General features: G+C 54.3%; 1 protein-coding gene across 2 annotated transcripts; it reads right to left on the reverse strand.

Annotated features, from left to right (window-relative positions):
* Positions 1–710: 710 nt before the first annotated feature.
* Positions 711–6,556, reverse strand: OSR2 (odd-skipped related transciption factor 2). 2 transcript variants are annotated; one of them, XM_027717685.2, is made up of 4 exons: positions 6,388–6,556; positions 2,730–3,456; positions 1,995–2,094; positions 711–1,190 (listed from the first exon to the last, which is right to left on the reverse strand). In XM_027717685.2, the coding sequence occupies exons 2-4, from the start codon at positions 3,383–3,385 to the stop codon at positions 1,116–1,118; spliced, it is 831 nt and encodes a 276-aa protein (XP_027573486.1). In that variant the 5' UTR covers positions 3,386–3,456; positions 6,388–6,556; the 3' UTR covers positions 711–1,115. The 2 variants fall into 2 exon arrangements, with proteins under 2 accessions (XP_027573486.1, XP_027573485.1); XM_027717684.2 differs by having other exon boundaries at positions 711–1,272.
* Positions 6,557–16,568: the final 10,012 nt, after the last annotated feature.

Consider the following 16,568-nt stretch of genomic DNA (forward strand, 5'->3'; position numbering starts at 1 on the left):
GAGGGAACAGTCCCTCTCCTCAGCGCCTCTCCATCCGACCCCCTGGGCGTGACGTGCGCTCGGCAGCGCAGACGGAGGAGGGGAACGTTTTTGGGGTCCCCACTTTTAGCGCTGCAGCTCCGTCAGGGACCCGCCGATGAGCCCTGGGCAGAGGGCGCCTCGCTGTTTGCTTCCAGAGCTGTCGGGAAAGAATCGTCTTCTGCAGGATAAAGTCCCTGTCTACGTGGGTGTATTGCCCGTGTCCAAAGTCTACAGGCAGGAGGCTGCCTGCTGCAATCCCCGAGAGAGGGATGACTTTTAAAATATATGGGCTGATTGCAAATAAGTTACTAATAAGCCGCTTTGGCATAAGAACGGCTCTATGCATTATTTCCTAAGATCTGTTTATTTGCAAATATTTCTTTCTTTTTCGTCTTTTTTTTTAAATTGTTCGGGGGAAAAAAAAGTACAGAAGTTAATATTTAGACAAACATACTATTAAGTAATAGAGCTATAAACTCTCAAATAAGGCACTTTCATTTTACTTAACAATAGATAACACAACAGCGACAGTGAAACAGACCAAACAAAAGCGATCACCAAAATTGTTGTGACAGTACAATTACCCGGCTAGAAAATTTATTCAATATGCTTTACCATTCCATTGACACAGCAGGGAAAAAAAAGCCCAGATATTCAGAGAATAATACAACAAGGCAGGAGGTATTTGAAAAAAAAAAAAAGGATTTATTTTGAAATACACTTTTAAGAGATACTTTGCCTCCCCGATTTGTTATCGATGTGCATCTGACACGATACAAAACAAACAAACGAAGAAAAAAACCACGTTCTGTACAGAGCTCTAAAATGAGCCGCGATTATCTACAAGATGAGCTTTACGCTTGGGTGTGGGTTGGAGAGGGGCCCGATCCTGCAGTCCGCACTCTCGAAACGAGTTTCGCAGACATGTGGTAGGAAAGCTTGGCCCCGAGTCTGCGTGCGTGTCTCCGTGTGTATGTGTGTGTGCGCGTCTGTGAGTTCCTACAATACAGTCCTTGAGTAAAGTGGGCAAGTTGGAGCTGCCGGAGCGGGTGCGGGTCCCTGGCTGCTCTAGAAGTCCTGCCGCGGGGTGTGAGTTAGACTGTGCCGCCGTAGATCACAGTTTCGCCTGAACACTTTGCCGCACTGCTCACAGTTGTAGGGCTTGATGTCTGTATGGGTAAGAAGGTGAGTTTTCAGGTTACTTCTTTGATTAAAGGTTCTTCCACATGTGGGGCATTTGTGTGGAGATTCCTGTTCAGATTTGAAGCAAGCAAAGGATTAATCCTTCACAAACCACCTGGTTTAACGTATCACTGCACTTTTTCTCATCGCAACGCACAACTTGAGATATCGGGGGTGGACACGACCGAGAGCAATCCCGGGCGAGCGAGCGGGCGACCGCCAGCCTCGCCCTGTCCTGCCCCAGAAGCCTTATTTTATACTTCTCGAGTCGTGACATTTCGCGCCCCTGTCGTGCACGGAAAGTGGCCGCCTCGCCGCTCTCCTGCTCTGGTACTCCCGCTGCCCGCCCGACCGCCGCGGCGGTCCCTCTGCACCGCTCCGCACCGCATCCCGCCGCCGGGCTGTCCCGCCGCCCCGCGCCCGCCGCCGCCTTCAGGGCCAGGTTCGGCCCTCAACGAAAAACGCCTCGAAGCAGCGGCGTGGACAAACCCGAACCCGGGGTTCACTCTCCGCCGCCAACTGCGTCCCTGCTGGCTTTAAGCCCTTCTCCCGCGGCCGCTGCTTTTCCGCGGGTCTCCCGCGGCCGCGGAGGTAGCCATCGGCCGCCGCCCTCCCCCAGGAGGCACAGGGCCGTCCAACGCCGGAGCCCACTCTCTCCCCTCGCTCCCCTCCGCACCAGAGCCCCGTTCCCCCGGCGGCCACCGCCCCTGCCCCGCGGCGGGCCGAGCCGAGCCGGGCCGTGTCCGTGCCGGCGGCACACGCGTGGAGAGGCCGGGGAGAGCCGGGCTCACCTGCATGTGTAGGGTTTTGTGGACCGCCAGGGTCCTGGACTGGCAGAAGCCCTTCCCGCACTCCTGGCACTTGAAGGGTTTCTCTTTGGAATGGATGTACCTGTAAGGCAACCCGCGGGGTGAGCAGTGCTGCCGGGGGCGCGGGGATCACCCGTTCCCAGGCCCCGCTCCCCCAAACTCAACTCCCCTCAAAAGCCCTCACTCTGCTCCTGTCTCCTTCCCCCTTTTATAATTCTGTTTATGATTAAACTTCTTTAACGGTTCAAAACATTTGCAATAATTCGTATCGAAGTGTGAGTGCACTCTCTGGTGCCAAACCGGGACAGCATCTGTGCCGCCGGCCGGACCCGAGCCCGCTTTTCTCCGAAGGCGGAGAGGATTCTCTGCCCAGTGGCCGCAGGCGCCGCTCGGCATCGGCTGCAGAGTGCGCAGATGAGGGAGGGGCGAGCGCGAAAGCGCCCACCTGCGCCCCGTCCTGCTCCCCGCGCCCCCCAGGGTCGCGCTTCAGAACCACAAAAGCCCCTCGTCTCTCCCTCAGGTGGGTGCCCGTCCCACGCAGAGAGCAGGTTTAGGCTGTAGTGGTGCCTCCGCGGCCGCGGAGTTGGAGCGGGGATTCCTCCTGCTGCCTTCGTGGCTCAGCCCGGAGCTCCCGGAGCGGCTCAGCCTCATCGCCCCCGAGCGGCTCACCCTACCCCGGCTCCCCTTGGCCCGACCCCGGTCGTGGTGGTCCCTCACCGGTGGTCCCGCAGGTGGTCCTGCCTCCGGAAAGCCTTGTGGCAGATGTCGCAGGTGTAAGGTCGCTCGTCCGTGTGGGTTCGCTCGTGGATGAGGAGGTTGTAGGACTTGGTGAAGTGCCTGCCGCAGAACTTGCAGATGAACTCCTTTTTCGTCTTGGAGGGCAGGCGGCCACGGGAGGGCTTCCTATCCGGAGACAGCTTGCTGATGCTCGACAGAGGCGAGGCCAGTCCGGGGCTCAGCTTGGCGAGCTCCCCCACCTTCGGGGGGTCCTCCTGCGTGGCGGCCACGGCCAGGTTGGCAAAGTCAAAGCGGGGCCTGTCCTTGTGCAATGCTGGGAGGACGTGGGCGATGGCCCCTTGCTTGGGGTGGAAGAGGTGCGTGGCGAAAGGGAGCGCGGGGAAAGGGAAGCGGGAGTCCACCAAGCCCTGCGCGGCCGCCATCTCCGTGATGGTGGAACGGGTGATTTCATGCACATTGGGGTAGCCCAATGTCCAGTGGTTCATGTGCATGGTTTGCACGGCGCTGAGTCCGTACAGACCTTGCAACTGGTCCACAGCTGCGGGGAAGGTGTTCACAGCCTGGAGGAAGGAGTAGTTAGTGAGTTGCAGAGACGGGTGCAGCGGGATGGGGGCTGGCAGCGCCTTGCTTCCCATCTTCACGGGGCAGGCGCGGGCCGGCGGAGTAGCTGGTGCCTCTGCTGGGCTTCCGAGACGGGGAGAAAATCCTAAGATGAAAGAGGGAGAAAGAAGGGGAAAGAGACTTTTACTGAGAACAGCGTGGTCCCCCCTTAGCCGAGGCGAGCGCAGCGACCGAGCCAGGGAGGGCCAGACGCGGCTCCGGTGCGCTGCCGTGCCGCGGCCCTAACGCCCCGCCGCAGCCCAGGCTCCCGCCCTCCGCCGGGGCCGGCGGCCGATACTGACCCACGGCGCGATCGCTTCGACCGGAGAGGCTAAAGCGTAAAAAAAAAAAAAAAAAAAAAAAAAAAAATCCGCCCCAAAACACCCACCCCAAATTAAAATAGAAAGGAGAAAACCCACTGCGGAGCCAACCGAAGGCACCGCAGATTCAAATTAAACGAATGGTGGAAAAATACACGCGGAACGGAGACGGGGCCGGGGCCAAAGCCCTCTGCTTCCCGTCTCCCCGCCGCCGACCCCCGCAGCGCCCACCGTGGGGATCCCGGAGCCACCTCCCTCCTGCCCCCCGCGCCGACCCGGCCCCCGGCGTCGCTCCCACCCTCCGCCCGGCCTCCCGCGGGCGCAGAGGCCCCGACCCCGACCCCTCCTGGCTGGGGCCTCCCCGGGATGTAGCAGGGTGCTCGCGGAGGGCCGAGGCAGGCCCGTGAGGGAGCAGAGGGGGGGGGAGTAAGGGGAAATAAACCCTGCATTCATCCCAGCTCGGTTGCTTATTTTTCTTCCTTCAACAACAACTAATTTATCAAGATAACCGAAGGAGAGAAAAAGAGCCCGGGCCTCGCACGCACACCTCCTACCCAGCCCCCCGCGCCGCAGCCATCCCATCGGCAGCGAGGAGGGTGGCTGGCCCGGAGGCCTCCCCGGTCCGCCGAGGGCCGCCCCGCACGGCGCTGCCCCGCACTCGGCTCCCTCCGTCCCGCAGGGCCAAGAAAGACGAGCGCAGCCCCGGTGGGACGGAACCGTGAGGACGAGCACCCCGCACCCCCTCGGCCATTCCCAGGCTGGGACCTCCGCCGGAGCGGCGGGGCCGTGAGCTAATGAGCGGTGTGTGACTGTCAGAGGGTTTCACTCAGCCCACTCAACCGAAACCGCCGGGACCGCTGCTCCCGTCACACGGGGGGTCCCGTCGGTGGCTCCGGGGAGATGGTCCCCTCCCGCAGGCCAGGGGGACATCAGCGCGGGGGGCAAGCCCCTGCCCTTTCCTTTTTTTTGCTTTCGTTGAGGGTTCATTTCCAGCTGCCAAGAGGCTGCCGCGACCCAGGAAAGCGGCCAAAGCAAGCGCCGGGGTCTCTCCGGGCCTGTAAACAAGAGGTAGGGCCGAGGGTGCCCCAGCACCTCCTGGGATTTGTGTGGAAGCACTGGTAAGGGGCAGTTTCCAAAGTAAACAAGAGACCCTCCCCCAGCCAAAATCCTAAACCAAACCCCCCAAAACAACAACAAAAATAAAAGAAACTCTCCAAGCGTAGAGCCCGCGCTCCGGGAGAGGCGTCCCTGCCCCCCGGGCCGCCACCGTCCCGCAGCCCTCACCGCCGCTCCTGGCTCGAACCACTCCGCTGGCACCGGGCACCCTCTGGCTGGAAAGATACTTTTCGATTTTTTTCTTAAAATACCTTTCCTCCCCGCTTGTGGCACCGCACAATTGGCCCACCGGGAAAAAAAAATTGCGGCAAGGAGGTCGGGCGTGAGCTGCAGCTCTGCACACCCCTGTTTTCGTTTTCCTCGAGTCGTGGCTCCCCACGGCTTCCTCTGCTGCTGCCCAGTTTTTCTCGTTTGTGATTGTATCGACACTGGGGACAGTGTTATCGATACGACCTATTATATATGGCGACCTTTTTGTTTTGTTGGAGGGGTGGTGGTTATATATAGAGACTTATTTTTAAAGATGTCGTAGTGTGAGTTCCTATTCGCTTTCCGCCAGGAACCGACACAGAAGCAATAAAATCGCTTTTCGCTGGCTGCTCCCGTGGCTCCTGCCTCCATCCCTGCTGGCTGTGCCTGGGTTTCGGAGCCACCGGCTGAGAACTATGACAGAGGTAGGGACAGTGTTTCTGTAGGGCAGAGCTCCCTCTCCTACAGCTGTATTTGGTGGCCGTGTGTGGCGGTGTCGTTGCATGACGCTCGTTTTCGTGTCAAACAACCAAGTCTGAAAAAACTATTCTGAACACGAAATCTGCATTTTAAGGAAGAAACTTTTAAAACTGCACTGCTGTTTGAACTGCGGTACATCTGTTACTATTTGTATTCTGAGGTAACTTTACTAAAACCTATTAAAAAAAGACCAGAAAGTGCCTTCCTACGTGATTTTAAGGCCATTTATAACAAGGTGCGTTGGGGCGCGCGGGGGGGGATAAAGTCAACCAAAAACGGATGTTATTTAAACTTTGGCACTTCCTTTTCCCTTTTCATTCAGAGCGCTTAATTAAATTAAGCCCTGTGCCTCGGCAGGGCACCCATCTCTACCTGTTTGCCGCCGACCTGCTGGCCCACCCAGCGCTCCCTGTCCTCCCGCGGCGGGGCCGGGCTGTGCCCTGAGGGCACTGCCGTCATTCCCGGAGAGCGGGTGGACCCTGGGTCGCCTCCGCTCTCCGCCGGCCCCACCAGAAGCCGCGGCCGCCGGTCCCGGCGCTGCCTGGTGTTTCCAAGCACCGAGGATTTCTCCAGTGTCACCCGCGGATCAGCCCCGTAGTCCGCGCACGGATCGGCTTCTCCCTGCTAGGAATTTCTCGTGAAGGACATCGGCTGCGCGCCCCACGAGGCCCCCGCCTGGCCCCACACCAACGCGCCCGCGGCATGCGGAGGGCACCCGCATCCCAAATTGCCGCGGAGCTGCGAATTGAAAGTAAGCCCGGTGGTCCGGCGGTCCCGCGCTCCCGGCCGAGGGGACGCTCCGCTCTCGGGGCGGCCGCCCCGCTCCCGCCGACAGCAGTGGGCAGGGCGGGCCGGGGGAGCCAGTCACCTACCGCAGCCTGCTGCTCCTCCCGGGGCAAAGCTGAGGCGGCGGCCGCGGCACCTTCACGGAGACATTAGATCCACAGCGAGGGCGCTCTGCGGGGCCAGGGCCCGGCGGCGGACGGCATGTTGCGGAGGGCTGGGCGGCTGGGAGCTCTGGCCGCGGCGGTCCCGGGGCCCCGGCATAGACCACCGCCGCCACCCGCCCGCAGCCTCTCGCCTTCGACCCCGGCGAGGCTCGGCGCGAGTCTGAGCCGCCCCCTGCCCGGTCCATCACATTTCAGCGGTGAGTGGCGTGGAGCGCTGTCCCCGCCCGCCCGCCGCCGCCGCCGGCCCACCCCGCGGCGCGCTCAGCCCCGCGCTCGGGGCCGCGCCGCTCCGCCCCGACGGGACGGGACCGCCCCCAGCCGCGGCCCCGGCCCGCCCCGCCGCGCCGGCCCCACTGTTTACTTGTGTTTGGGTAGCAACTGGACTTTAAAGGGGCAGGACGCCCCCCGCTTCCCCCGCGTCACCTAAGGTGACTTTTCCCTCTTCGAACAGCCCGACGCCCCTCACCCCGCTGCCGGTCGCGGAGATTTGCGCGCTCCCTGCACCGCACTGCCTGCCTCGGCCGCCCACCCGCCGTGCCCCAGCCGGGGTGACATAGGCGGCTTAAATATCTAAAATAATTCCCCCAAAGCCAGAGCGTGGGTTTTTGTGGGTACCTGCGTCTCCGAGGGAGGTTGCAGTTAAAGCTCACGTCCAAATGGCTTCGTGGCCGTCATGTCGGGTCGCCCTGGGGACCCACCCTTCAGCAACTCAGCGCTGCCCTTCCACTGAGATTGGGGCGTTTAAAGGCAGATTCCCAAAGGGAACCTCTGTAGAGGCATCCTCGTGCGCGGTGACTAAGCACACAATCCCTACCTAGAACAGACACATAGTTTCGAAAGCAGTTTCGATTTATTAGCGGGGAATTTACTGCTGAATGGGGCCTTCGCGACCCTCTTCAAATTTCCTGACTAGAGCGCTCTATTCACGTTCGTCGATAGCCGCAATACGGCTAGTTGCACATGGTGAATTTCGGTTACATTTTTATCTGTAACGATATCTTGTTCTGTGCATTACTTAAATCACATGTATGGGGAATTAACCTATAATCTGGATTGGAGATTGGAACTAGGATTTGAAAAGTACGGAAAGATGTGGGGGAAAATGGACCTTGAAGGACAGCTATGAAAATTTTTCAGAGGTAGGGGCTGTGCTGGTTAGTTCGAGCCCGAGGAAGAGGATACAAGTGACGGCTGCAACGAGTTTTTTTAATCCTTTTAGTGTACAGGAAAAAAAATAATCAAAGAGGCAAATAGGAGCCAGCAGAGAAAGGTTTGGCCGTGTCCCCTCACAGCGAAGTGCAGTCGAGGCTGGCGCACGTTACAGCCCGCGGCTGCCGCCGGCCGCCGGGGCTATTTTTCGTTTCTTTTCAAAAATCCGTACTTCGAAAATGCCCTGTTTTAAATCCCAGACGCCCTAAATAAATAGCACTTCTTCTCTCGGGCAGTGAGGATAGGAGGTTCACAACTCTGAGAGAAGGAGCGATTCCCCTGGGCTGGGTGCGACGTGGGTGCGGGCGGCCGCGGGAGCCTGCGAGGGGCGAGGACTTATCGGCCGCGGCTGGACTGGGGGGCTCCGATAGGGCGCGAGGCAGGGACCCGCATCCCCTCTCTTTTGCTTCCGAGAGAGGGGCCGGTTGCTTCAAGAACGAAGTGAAAAGGGGACTTTACAGTTGCAATTTCTTCCCCCCGCTGCTTGCTTGTGGATACCAAGAACAAACCCCTCGGACAGAAGGATCAAACGGAGATTGCTTCGGGAGAAATGTCATTTCTTGTCCTTTACAGCAAGCAAAAAATAAGCCACGCTTGGCGGGGAAAAAAAGAATAAATAATTTTTTATCTAATTATCTATCTATCTACCAACCTAAAGGAAAACCAACCCAAATCAAATTTAAAAAATCCTTAAACAACGACTTTGCCAAATCCCCAAGCGACCACGCAAGGAAAAAAGCCTCAAAGCGGAGGCTTTTTTCCTCGGGAGAGGAACGGCGCGGTCTGGGGTTGCTGCCCGGGCTGTTCGCTCCCCGGGCGCTCCTGATAGTTTCGGCTGCGCTGGTAGAAGGGAAAGCCGCGCTTTCACCACTAGCAGCGCGGCCGCCCCGTACGTCTGAGCTGACCGGGAGCGCCCGGTGACCCCGGCACGACTCCGCCCGGCCCGGCCGGCAGGTGCGCGGCGAGAGCCGGTGGCGTGGCCCGCCCGTACTGCCGCGGCGCCCCCGAACCCGGCGGAGCCCAGGGTCGCTCGCACGCCGGGGAGCTCCCCGGCACCGGACAGCCGTCGAGCGGGGGTGACACTGGAGGAGGCACAGGTCGCCGGGTCCCGCGTCACCCTTCTGCATCCACGTCGGGCGGAAGCCTCCCGCCCCACGGGTCTTACTCCTCCTCGGAGGGGCGGGCGCGCCGCTATGCCCGGGCCGGGCGCGGGCACGGCCGGGCGGTGCGGGGAGAGCGCCCGGGGCCCCGCTGTGCCCGGCGGCGGCGGCCCGCGGTGCTGCAGTGCCGCCTGCAGGTCGGCGTGGGGCCCTGCGCGCTCCGCCCGCTCCGGCACCGTCTCTGGCTGCGGCCCCGCGGCCGCCGGGCGCGTTGGGTGGGTGTCCCGGCGGACCCAGCGCGTTGGGTGGGTGTCTCGGTGGGCCCAGCGTGGAGCTCTGCCCGGGGCTCCGAGGGGGGCGGAGGCAGCACCGCTATCCGCGGGCACCCGAGGGCTTACCGTGCACTGCCTTCTCCCACCCGCGCGTCCTGCCGGTGCCGACAAAGCTACGATCACCTCAGCCTCCCCACGCTCTCTCCTCCCCCACCCCCAAAAAATATACATCCGGAGCGCTGGATTCCGTCCAGGGAGATAGGCAGTGCTTGTTCTCGCTGCGAGGAACAGATTAAAACAGTTCCTCTGCGGCCGTGAAACCTGGGGCAAACCTTGACCACTCGCCCCTTCTGAGCACAGAAACGTGCCCGGGAGACGGCAGCGAGGCCCCGCGGCGGCGCTTGGCGGAGCCTCCCGCGGGACACCGTGCGCGGCTGCGGTGCGCGATTCGCGCACGGAGCGACTCAGACCGCCGCTGTCGGCACTGGGGGGCTGCAGTCGCTGGGGACTCACTCCCGCGAAAATGAATTTTCAGAGGAGGGCGGGGATGCGCCCGCAGCCGTCGCCGGAGAGAGAAGGGGCAGCGGGTATCCAAGCCGCCTCATGACTCCCGGGAACGGGAGCACAGTCCCTGGTGTAGGGCACCGCCGCACTCTGCCTTGGGAGGAGCTCCGACGGCCCTCGACGGTCGCTGACTCGGAGAGCGCTGCCAGGGCGCGCAGGGCAGAGCTGGGCACCTGCGGACGGGCCCAGCCCCGGGCTGCCCCGGCCAACAGACAGGCCTGTGCTGCAAACGAGTGGGATACACACCGAGGGCTTAATTTTTTTATTTTAAGGAAAACAGTGACCGCCCGTCGATCTGGCATCTGATTCCGTTGGTGTTTCTCGGTGACTAAATCATCACCGACTTAGCTCCGATTTATTGGTGTGGGATATTTTGTTTTGTTTTTAATGAACCAGTCAGGAAATGCCAAGATTTGACAAACAGGCGTAGGCGGCCGGGGACGCGGCGCTTGGCAGGCTCTGTGGTACACCGCCGATGCAACTCCCGCTCAGCGTCCTCCTTTTCCCTCCTCCGACTCAGATCCCCGTAAAACATCGCCGCGATTAATTTCCATGAAAGAAGAAAGCAGTTAAGCACACAACGCCCTCAGCGGGCTGGATCCCGCCCGCGTCTCCCGCGGGCGCGCAAGCCCCGCCAGCCCCTCGCCCGCGGCCTCTACCCGCGGCCCGGGCCGCGGGGGTGCCCCTGGGCGGCAGGGACCGGGCCCAGCCGCCCCACCCGCGGCTCCGCGGCCCGCCCCGACGTCTCCCCGAAGTGCATCACCACCGCAGCCAGGCCGACGGGTGCTTCCTCCTCGCCTTCCCCTCGCTAGGGATCACGGAGCCCCGAGGGTTTTTGCTCTCCGGCCGCGGCCGTGCCCCGGCTCCCTGCTCCCGACGGCTGCCGGCCCCACGTCGGACACTGCGGGGCTCACGGGCATACCGGGAGAAGCGTCAAAACGCCCTCGGCGAAGGCCGGCTTCGCCGTGTGCACGGCGGTGGGGGCCTCTCATCCCGCGGAACTTGCGCGCTGTGCCGCAGCTATTGCCGCGGGGCAGTAGCGCGGTGCGGATAGGGTGACGGAGGATGCGGGGGTGACGGAGGATGCGGGGGCGGCCGAGGATGCGGGGGCGGCCGCCGGCGCCGCGGGGACAGCGGATAGGACGCCGCCCGCTGCGGTGTTTACCACCTTGCAGTGAACGGCGGGCCCCGAGCCCTCGACAAATAGACTTTTCCAGCCTAAAGTGTTCCTTCCCCCGCCATCAGCAATGAGAGGTTTTTGTGGTGCCTGAAGTGAGAAGTTGTCAAGACGCAAAGAAATACAACATGCCCTACCTCACTATAGTTTGGTTTAAGCAACCTTTTGGCTAAAGTCTTTCCTGCCGTCAGCACTGAAACACTGAGCAGGGCTGTGCTGTGGAAGCACAGACACCAATCGCACACGAGTGGGCCCCTTTCTTATTGCTCCATATCTCACCGTCCTCCCGCTACGCTCTGCCAAGTTGAGCCTAGAGACAGCAGAGGGTCCCCAGGCTGGCAGGCTTTGCTTACTCTGTGGTGGCAGCATTTTACCTCTCTCTCGGCAGACTTGCCAAAGGACAGCCTGCGAGGTGAAGGCCGGCAGAGCTTCAGGGCCGCCCGCCTGCTGCACGACCATGGGCTTGTACGCTCTGCTCCTGCTTAAAGGGGGGTTTCAGGCTACGATGAAGTTCTACAGCTGCCTCAGGCTGAAAGGATCACAAAGTTTGCAATCTCGGAGCCAACTGTTAGGAGGGAAATCTAAAAGAAATATTGTGTAAAAGCAATAAATTGGTTGAAGAAAAGCAGTTGTACATTTGGTCGCATGCCTCGTAACTCACCTAGGACATGAGAACTCCAAGGCACCAGAGAACAGGGCCCATACGTCTTGTCCTGTGATGTATATTAAATAACTCCATTTCCTTTTAAGAACTTGCTATATCCCAGTGAATAACTTGATTTCACAAACAAAATTAATATTATAGAGTGTAAGTCAGCAAACAATAGAAAAGCTCAGAGAGTTTTTTCCAGTTGTAAACATGCAGAATCCATATGGCCATTAGATACATCTGTGTGTTAAGCGCTGATTTGTTTATACAGGCCTGATGCTTACGATACTCTTAAACTGGGACTATTCTGTTGAATGCATGTATACTGTAATCCCCTTTTACCTACCCTCTACATATGTGTTTCCTGTTTTCAGCATGCATTCTCAGTGTGTAAACTGTGGTGAAGGATATGTTATAAACCAGGATACTACAGAGCATTTCAGATATTTTCAGAGCATTACAAGCACGGTTCAAGCATATGCAAATCATCACTTACAGTTGTGCACAATGCCTGTTTTAATTTCTGTGTGGTTTTGTTCATTGTTTGTGGCATCTAATTAAAACAGAAGGGCAATAACAGATATTACAAAAGAGTACCAATTGTTCCTGGGCAGATTGATCCCTAGAATGTCCAAACCTTACTGATGAAATCCTGTACTTCTTAATACAATCAGGTTTTTTTAAGGCTGTTATTGAAGATTGCTGAAATACAAGGAAATTGAGGGAAAGTTTAATGGGGTAAGGCACTTGAAAACTCTTAGAGACACTGCCAAGGCTGAACTCATCCTGTATCTCTACTGGGTATGACCCAAAAAACATTTAAGCACATGCTAAAGTTCATTGCTATCTGGGGCAGCATCTAAGCAGGTGCTTCAATGTCTTTATATGCCAAAGTCACCTGCTGAATGTGTGTTTTGCAGCCGATTTAAGATATTTACTGAATCAGGGATATTATTTTCAGATTGCCTCATAAAAATAAACAAACTAACAAAAGTTTATAAAAGATCCAAGAACAGTTACTGTTCTAGGCAAGAATTTTCATTGTGCCTGCTTTTATATCCTTTTCCATGAGTTAAGTTGTTGGCCCTGTCATCTGTGTGACTACCTTGTTTCTGCCTTAAGTGCTGGTGTTCTCTTCAGCTTCTGCTGCCACCTCATAGCACCACTGTGTGCATCATCCTGTTGGGTGAAAGGACAGTTGCTGCACAACAAAGTCTGTGGATATGATGCTGATTGATACACCTTAGAGATTTTGCAGTGCAGAACAGTTTGAATCTAGCTTGTGGCATGGGAAAAAGAGCCCTTTTTCTCCATGAACTCTCCACAGCCACTGTGGGGAAAGATCAGGGCAAGATCACTCTGGAATACAGTCAAAGCAACAACTACAGAGCAGTTCAAGAGTGGAACTGAGCTGGACATGGACCAGTCAGAAGACTTTCTGGTAAAGAATATTCTTCTATCTTATTTCCCTTCCCTTCAAGGTGAGCCCTTAAGAAGACAACATGCACACCCACTGTGTTATGGCAGACAGCCTCTGGTCTCTGGGTATTGTGAGTCAGCAACGGACTGAAAGCATGTGAAACCAGGATGAGTCAGAGTGAAGCCCCAGCAGTGGGTTTCCACTGTCTTTGCTCATGGATTTCTGTTTTCTGTTCCTGTGGTCGTTCAGGTCCCTGCTCAGGGGACTCACATTCTAGTTGCCCTCCTTAGTTCCCTTTCACAGACCCCACAAGGGTGAGGTGAGGTGAAGGGTAGGATGAAGGGTAGGATGAAGGTAGTGAATGGCACTTTTCCCTGTTTAGTCCATAGTAGAGGGCACAGTCCACCTCATAAACAGTCTCCATGATTATCGCAGGTCTGCCTCGTTTGCATTAACTATTTCATTTATTTGACTTGCTCACCCATGGTAGGCTGGTGAAAATTTAGCTGATATGCTATTCTTTCAAATTCCACTTTGGGAACTGTTTCCTGGAAAAATACAACTCCCATTCATTTCAGCACCAGGACTCATTTTAGCACCAGAGGAGCGCTGAAAGCTGAGGACATGACACTGCAGCAGAAACAGAACTGACTCGAGGCCTCTTATTTTCAGCTGCAGTGAAGAGAGGAAAGAGATACTGTCAGCCAAACTACAAACTTTGCAGTGCAATATATATTCCCCTTTTCAACTTCATTTATCCTGATCATTACTTGGTGTTCAAATGCAATCAGGAGCTTTTGAATTTCACTGCCTATTTCTGTACTGCTGGATGGAGCCTGTTTGTGAAAGTACAGCACCCTGCTGTTTCAGGAGGCTGCACGTATGTGGAAGGGAGCAGCAGAGACCCTGGGACAAGGAATGTGATGGAAGCAAGGATCTACGGCATCTGTAAGACCAGGGGCTTTCAGGGAGCCTAAGGAGAGTGCCTATGGAGAGTTGTGAGAAAATCTCCATCCTTAACAGAAATTCTCAGGACAGAGAAATGAAAGCTGAGTATAGAAAGTGAAAAATTATTTTCTGAATCCAGGAATGGTCCCACAAGAAGACTCATGAAGCCACCTGAAAGGATTTTTGAACAAAACGTGTCTTGTGCTTGAATTCTTTGTGAAACCTGAAAATAGAGAAGTCTCAGTGTCTTTGACCAGAGGGCTTTGACCAGTGTAGCATAGTAAGAATTTCTATTGGGAAGAAGCATCAAGTAAGTACAACAGTGTGTTTATTTCAGTGGGAGCTGGCACGAAAAGTCAGTCAGTGTCCACAGCAGCATTGCTGACACTCCTGAGATCTGAAAAAAAGACCACCAATAAAGGTCATTAGCTAAGGTTAAGCGGGTTAACCCTGACCTTTCTCCAAGTCTCCAAGCAGGCAGCTCTTGAGCAAATACAAACCACATTTATTAAAGAACTCTTAAATAACTACAATAACAAAGTAGAGTGAAGTAGAGTCAAAACTGCAGATCTGTTTTATTCAAAGCATAATATTTATATATTACAGATACTGAAAGGCAGCAGAACTGGTTTTAAGGAGCATCTCTGTACCTAGATAGGGAAGGCATATGTGAAAGCATTCTGTCCTTTGAACCACAGTGAGACATAAGTTTAAGTTTTCCAGAAAGTGTATTTTATTTCCTAGATCTTGGTAATTCCTAAGTGCTTGGTAAAGAACCACATTAGAAATACTTGACTTTTTGTTAGAGTTACAGGTGGAGTCTGAAATGCTAAAAGGCTGTTCAAAGCATCACTTAAGTCTGATCTAGTTCAGCATTAGTTTAATGTTATCTTTCCCACCCTCAACTGTTTCAAGAAGATATATAAAACCAGACCAGAGCTGATGTTTACTTTTACAGCTAATGGTTCCTCAAATCTACAAGAACTTCTAAGGAATAGATAAAAGCAGCTGCAAAAGTGATCTAGAAGTAAACATCCAGAAGAAAGCATAACTGCAATCACAGTTCCAGCTGTTCTCATCCTAATTCTTATCAGTATTCTTTTTAATCAGGCGCATTTTGAAGTCAAAGGCTTATTTCCAACAGCTTTTGTTCATATATATATATATATGTAAGTCCCTTGAAATATTACAGAAGTTCTGTTTCACATCAAAATACTGTACATTGTCACTGAAATTATTAATTTTCTTTTCCTCATCCCCCATATTCTCTCTGGGCCCCTCTTTTGCATCTGGCATGTGTACTGATACTCAAGATGACAAATACTGATAACTACAGAGCTGCAATGCTGCATACTTCCATAAGGCAAAGCTTAGCCAAACTTAGTCATTGATTTATGTCCCATATTCTGTTCAGCAGCATAGGGCATTTTTTTCCTAGTTCTATACCTTTAATTCTTGCCACCTTCAACCCAGAGTGTGTCAAATTTCCATCTTATTGTTGCAGCTGTGGTTTCTTAAATTGAAAGTATGCTTCTTGAAGGCAGTAACACATTCTTCAGTTTATTCACAGATTTAAATTCTCAGTTGTTTAAAAATGCCTGAACTCATCAAAATGTGATGGTGTGGGGGTTTTGCTGTATGAAATGGTTGATACAGAGGTTTTAAAAACCAAATAAGGGATGTTGGGATGATTATTTTTGTTTGCTCCAAATCTGTAGAAAGTGTAGTAACTTAGGCAGAGATAGTAAGTCCAGGGTTCTCTTTAGCAAAGAGGTTACTTATGAAATACACAAGGTAGAAAAAGCTCTCCCACACATAAAAAGCCTTGGACAGGTGTACAGATGAAAGGAAACAAACTGTGCACTGTCTAGGTACAGTATTATTTAGGATGACTTCATAACCCATGGTAGGAGACAGCCAACAAAGCAGACTGATTTCAGAAAAATCTATATGATTAAAAAACAGAGCTGCAAAAGTTAAGTATTTTTATCATGACCTCCATTGTTTTAGGAGAGAAAAATCTTCCCAACCCCTTTGACAGCTGTCTATGAAACATTACTCTTCCTGTAGGTGAGCTGGTGAAAAGGACCATACCTTTGCTTCAAGTAATTTCAATTCAAAGTCCAGTGCGGTAACTTGAACCCACTTTTATCATCTTTAAAAGCTAAGAGGTTAGCGTTTTCCACTAGAGCAGCTGAGACATGTCCAATTCCAGGAAAAGGCCAAGAAAATAGCTGAAAGCAGTCACAAAAAATCTGCCAGAGGACATCTGTCAAAGTCCAAAGAGTTCCAGTTATGTATGATTTCATTTGATCCCAGAGGCTAAATAATGTACAGGAAAGATTTAATAATGTTATGCAGATTAAATGTGGATATGTAAAAGGAACCAAATACAATGCCAGTTTGAAAAATCTTCATGTGCACATAGCACTATTACTGCTGCACAGTGAGAAAACACAGCTTGAGCAATAGACTATGATACTAAAATAAAAATTGGAATTGCTAGAATATTTAGTCAGGTGAGGCTATTTGATTAAAAAAGATGACTTAATATTTTTTTCTCTGCCAGGAAATTATCAGTGGAGAGAGCCCCACTCCTGTTTCTACCGCATCACTTCCATTGCCATGTGAAAGCCTGATAGTAAAAATGTGGTAACCAAGTATCACTGCTCACAACATTTCCAAATGGCAGTTCAAAGGAGACTTCAGCTACTAAATGCAGAACAAAAATGAATGGCCTTCAGCTATCTCCATTATGACATCT

The sequence above is a fragment of the Pipra filicauda genome, unplaced genomic scaffold, assembly GCF_003945595.2.
Source record: "Pipra filicauda isolate LSUMZ 115617 unplaced genomic scaffold, ASM394559v2 scaffold110_size2237424_pilon, whole genome shotgun sequence".
Lineage (NCBI taxonomy): Eukaryota > Metazoa > Chordata > Aves > Passeriformes > Pipridae > Pipra > Pipra filicauda.